The 5,135-nt window shown below is 61.6% G+C and overlaps 1 protein-coding gene across 1 annotated transcript; it reads left to right on the top strand.

Moving 5' to 3' along the window:
- Nucleotides 1–2,548: 2,548 nt before the first annotated feature.
- Nucleotides 2,549–4,767, top strand: MARCKSL1 (MARCKS like 1). Its single transcript, XM_074305367.1, has 2 exons — nucleotides 2,549–2,844; nucleotides 3,569–4,767. The coding sequence occupies exons 1-2, from the start codon at nucleotides 2,767–2,769 to the stop codon at nucleotides 4,070–4,072; spliced, it is 582 nt and encodes a 193-aa protein (XP_074161468.1). The 5' UTR covers nucleotides 2,549–2,766; the 3' UTR covers nucleotides 4,073–4,767.
- The last annotated feature ends 368 nt before the right edge of the window (nucleotides 4,768–5,135 follow it).

The following is a 5,135-nucleotide window of genomic DNA, read 5'->3' as shown; positions in this document are numbered from 1 at the left end:
GAGGGAGGGGACGGGCTAGCTGGGCTTCGGGACCCCCCGCCCCCCCCCCCCCCCCCCGATAGACACAGAGGCCCTCTCCCAGGCAGTCTCACACACACTCGGAGATACACACTGGCAGAAACAGACCCTGGCGCAGAGCCCCAGAACAATGGGCTCATTGTCTGAGCTGGGGCCTCCGATATAGACCCAGGTTGGAAGAAAGAGGCCCTGGGGGAAGGGGTTATTGCCCCCTTTCTCTCTCCCCCCTCACGTTCTCCATCCACCACAGCTATGCTGGTATCAGAGGCACCTGTGACTCCCTCCGCCCTCCCCTCGAACAGTGGGGAAACTGAGGCAACAGCCCCCGATCCAGGGCTGGGCATCCGGAGATTGCCTGGGACACTCGGTGCCGCGGGGGCAGCAGCCGATACTAAGTTATTGTCCCAGCTTCTTGGGGACAGCAGCGGGAGGGAGAGATAGGAGCGCTGGGGCCCGGAAGCCCGCCGGGATAGGGCCAAGGATGTTAACCCTCTTCCTCAGGTACAGCCTAAGGTCCGGCCCTCAGACTTCGGGATCTCAGCCCTGCCCACCCAGGGGAGGCTAGGACTGCTCCGGAACCGTCTCAGCCCCCTCCCCCCAGCCCGGAGTTTCCCAAGTGTCTCAATGCCGGTCACACATTAGTCATCCCTTCGGGCCGGGGACAGTGCCTGAGAATGTCCCCAGGCGGGAGCTCAGGCCCCCCGGCCAGCACCCTGACTCTGGGCTAATAGTGTGCCCCTGCCTGGGGGGGGAGCTAGGGAGGCGCTCCGGAGGAGGAGACGGGGCAGAATTGGCCGGCCCTGACACATCCCAGCCGCTCACTTTTGCAGCTCGCACGGGGTTTCCTCTCCTGCTCGGCTTTTCCCTGGGGAGAGGGGGGACTCTTAGTGTAAATGCTTCTCCCACATGGGGCAGTGCTCAGAATAGGGGTCCCGCCTCCCTCTTCCCCTTTTAGCCCTGTGGAGGGGCTGAAATTGGGAACAGGGCAGCCGGCAGGGTGAGGGGACTTCCCAGTTCTTTCTCAATCTAGTTCCCACGTAACATCAGGGGTAAACAGAAGAGAGCCAAAGCAGGGATGAGATGGCTCAAGCTGCCCTGGGTGGGAGGGTAAGGTCCTCCCCAGGCACAGGGGCAGGAGGAGGTTGCCCTGGAATGATTTCATCTGGAACAGAATGAATTTTCCCCAGGCTGAAAGACTTCCATAACATTGAATTCAGTGCTTTGATGACCCAAAGGAAGAGCTGGAGACGAAGTGGGGATGGTGTGTGAGGGATGTTAGGGGACTTTCCTCCTCGGCTGAACCAAGACTCTAGCTTCGGGGATGGTGAGGAGTGGAGCCAGTTCTTGTCCTGGATTTCCTGGGCCACAGAGGCCCTGCCTGGCCAGGAAACCGCCGGGAATGAGAGTAGGAGTGGGAAAGATTTACCAAGATTTGGAAACGTCAGCTAGAAGAGATCTCTTCGTATAGGGGTGGAAATGAACCCCTCCTCCCCAAGAGGAAGGGACTTAATGACACCAGAATTGATGGCAGAGAAAGGAAGGACAAAAACACAGGATTCCTGACTTGAAGGCCAGAGGAAATAATGTCTGGATGGAGCTGGTCAGCTAATCTCCCTGGGGGACCCCCAAATTCCTTTAGTCAAGGTCAGGGGGGATAGCTTTCTTCCCCAGCTTGTGCCCAATGGATTTCTCCGATTTCTAGAAACTAAAGAAGGACCTAGCAGAACGAGGGGGAGAGCTTGGGAATCTGGAGGAGGAGTATGGTCTAGTTCCTGAACAACTTCCCCTCCCCCCACCATATGTACACCACCGTGACCCTGGGGTCATAAGACTTTTGTGGAGGGCATGGTGGCTCTCATGCCTACTCTTGCCTTAAGAAGAGACATCAGCCCTCCGTGACATAGGAAGACCCCAGAGAAACCTAAACTCTCCCCTTCCCTTTAGATAGAATCAGATTTCTTCTGTGATAATCTCTCCTATTCCATAAAGGTTCTCCAGGCCCGCACCTCTCCTTAAGAGCTTCCCTTATCCTCTTCTTCCCTAAGGAAATCCGAAGGCCCCACATCTTGAGGACACCGCCCCCTCACTGAGGGTACCCTCTTCTTTAAATGGCCCTCAGGTCGGTCCTCTTTTTAAACTGCCCCTCCCTCCCGCCCAAATCAAATTATGTCACAAGCCCTTGTACTCCTTAAAGACCACCGGCCCCCCCACCTTCCCCCCTGCTCCTATCCCCCCTCCCCGCGCCGGGATCCTCTACTTAAAGTGATGTCTAAGAATTCTGCTCCCTCTACTGTGATCTTGATTCTCACGCCCAACCCCCTCCCCCACTTTTCCTAGGCTTTGGTTTTGGAGGGGGGGTGGAGGGGGTGGGAGGAGCGGGGAGGGGCTAGGGGGGCTTGGAACTCCAGGCTGCTGGTGGTGCAGGTGGGGGCGCCTCGGGCCCCACCCCCGTTCCTTGATTGGGCGCTTATTTAAATGGACGGCCACGCCCCCCCGGGCTCGCGGTGCTATTTAAGCGTCGCGGCGGGCGGCGGGCGGCATTCCGGCGCGGAGCGGAGTGGCTGGGCTTGGGGGCTGCACCTGGGTACCCCCTTCGCTTACCCCCCCCCCCCAGAGTTCGCTCGGCCGACCGTAGCGCCCGGGGTCGCCCCCCACCTCAGCCAGCCTCCCCCTTCCCCCTTCCCTCGGGGCGTCCCTTGACGCGGGCGCCCCGCGCTGCAGACCCACCCCCCCCCACCTTCCCCGACCATGGGCAGCCAGAGCTCCAAAGCGCCCCGGGGCGACGTGAGCGCCGACGAGGCGGCCCCAGCCAAGGCCAATGGACAGGTGGGTGCGCTCTTTGGACCGGGCCGGGGCCGGGATGGCGCGGGCTGGGCCCTCCCCCTCCCCCTCCCCGTGGTCTTCCTCGTCGTCCTCCCCCGGGCCGCGGGCTTTGTGCCCATCCGCCCGCCCGCCCGGGACACGCGGCGCCCCCTCCCCCTCCCCCCGCGCCTTTTGTTCTCGGCTCCTCTGCTGCTCTCGGCGGGCGGAGGGAGAGAAAAGGGAGGGAGCTGGGGAGGAGGGGGCGCGGCCGGCCGAGACCTGGGCCCCGGCCCCCGGCCCGCCGCCTTTGTTTCGAGCCGCGGCCCCAGCGCCCAGAGCACAAAGGCGGAGCCCCGAACGCCAACCCGGGGGAACCTGGGGCGGGCGCTCGAGCCGGTCCAGGGAGCGAGGGGGCGCGGAGGAAGAAGAGGAGGAGGGCGCGGATGAGATGGGGGGATGCCCGGGGGAAAGCTGGCGGGAGGAGGGGGGACGGGGGCCCGGGGTCGTGGACTGCAGCCCGATCCGCGCGCCGCGTAGACGGCGCGGAGACAAAAGCCGGGCGGGCGGGGATACCCGCAGGGATGCGCCCGGAACCCGATCGGGCCGGTCCCGAAAGCGGGGCCCCTGGGCTGGCCCCGCCCGACTGCCCCGCGCGCCCCCTGTCGGCCCCGGGCCGGGAGGGTGGGGGGCCCCGCAGCTCCCCCCGCAGGAGGTTCACGGCGCTGCCCTCTGCTCTGCTCGTCCGCAGGAGAACGGCCATGTGAAGAGTAACGGCGACGTGCCCCCCAAGGCCGAGGCCGAAGCCGCCCCCCCGGCCCCAGCCGAGCCCTCCGACGCGGCCAGGGCCAGCGGTGACGCCATCGAGCCCACGAGCCCCGCGGCGCAGAACCCGGGGGGCGAGGCCAAGGCCGAGGGGCCGCCCAAGGAGACGCCCAAAAAGAAGAAGAAATTCTCCTTCAAGAAGCCCTTTAAGCTGAGCGGCCTGTCCTTCAAACGGAACCGGAAGGAGGCTGGGGGCGACTCGGCAGGCTCCTCGCCCACCGAGGAGGGGGCGACTGAGGCCGAGGCTCCCGGCCGCCAAGAGCCCGGGCAGGGGGGTGAGGAGGCGGCCACCGATGCCGCGGCCGCCCCGGCCCAGGGGGCTCAGGCCGATGAAAGAAAGTTGGAGGAGCCGGTTCCCCAGGCGGCCGAGGCTGCTCTGGCCCCCGAGCAGAGCTCCACGCCAGCCCCTGGGGGCGAGCAGAAGGAGTAATCCCCCCTCCCATTTGGGAAAGGCAGGTGGGCATCTCCCGAGTTCAAAGACTGTGCTCCCCGGCCGGGTCAGTGCCCTCCTTCCGTGCCCAGCTTAGAAGAGGCAGCTGAGAGCTCCAGGCAGAGCCGCTCTCCCCCCCCACCCTCCCCTGTGGACTGTCTCCCCCAGCCAGCCCTCCATCCTCCCACCCGCCTACTCTGCGGTTCCCCGTTAGGTTAGTGGAGTGAGATGCTCAGACCAGCCCCAGCTCCAGGCCCTGCTCCTGCCCCTTTCATTGCTGAGCCCAGGTCTTTCTTCCTGGGCAGGTTTTCTTGTTGCTGGGTGGAGGTTGGAACGGGGCGCCTGGCCCTTCAGGGCTGGGGCTCATTTAGAGGACTCTGCCCGGACCCTGCTGGCTCCTCCAGTTTGGGAGGGATGCTATAACCTGGTTGGGTTTTTACAAATGTCTTCACTCCAGCTTTGTGCACCTGCTGTGTGTTCCTTTTTGAATTTGTAGGGGAGCTGAAGGGGTTCTGGGGGGAGGGGGAATCTGTATAATGTGAAGCAACTTGTTTTGTCTCATTTTTCATTTGTAAATAATTTTTAATGGCCAAAACTAAACTTGTGACTTTTTCTAACTGCTAAAACCAACCTCCCATCTGGGTTTTAACTGTAACATTTGGAAAAGGAATAAATGTCAGGCCCTGTTGTGATGACTTCCCGAGTTTGTATTGGGGTGGGATACAGAGTACTACTAAGTACTACTTTTCAGTAGCTAACAGTGTGGAAGCCTGGTGCTTGACTAGGTCTTAGTGGTTCTCAACCACTAATTTACCTGGACCTGCTGTTGGCCCCCTGCCCCTTACAGTCTAACCTTAGGAAGTACTCTGCAAAGAAAAATTACCAGGACTGCTCCAGGCCCAATTCTGTTGGGGATTAGTCTTATGTAGGCCTTAATTTTTTCATCCTTAAATCCTCGCAGTCCATATAAAATGCCATGCTCGATTCTATTTAACAGAATAATTCTCATTCTCCACTATCCTAATATCTGGACATCAGAAAGGCCAGCCAATTCACAAAGTCA

This window comes from Sminthopsis crassicaudata, chromosome 3 (genome assembly GCF_048593235.1).
Source record: "Sminthopsis crassicaudata isolate SCR6 chromosome 3, ASM4859323v1, whole genome shotgun sequence".
NCBI lineage: Eukaryota > Metazoa > Chordata > Mammalia > Dasyuromorphia > Dasyuridae > Sminthopsis > Sminthopsis crassicaudata.
Note: the sequence above shows the minus strand (reverse complement) of the source record. Positions and strands in the feature narration are given on the sequence as shown.

What these genes read in the sequence shown, in the direction of transcription:
- MARCKSL1 (XM_074305367.1), top strand. Translation starts at nt 2,767, where the DNA reads ATGGGCAGCCAGAGCTCCAAAGCGCCCCGGGGCGACGTGAGCGCCGAC. An exon ending in CAGCCAAGGCCAATGGACAG is followed by an intron (nt 2,845 to 3,568) that starts GTGGGTGCGCTC and finishes GCTCGTCCGCAG; the next exon opens with GAGAACGGCCATGTGAAGAG.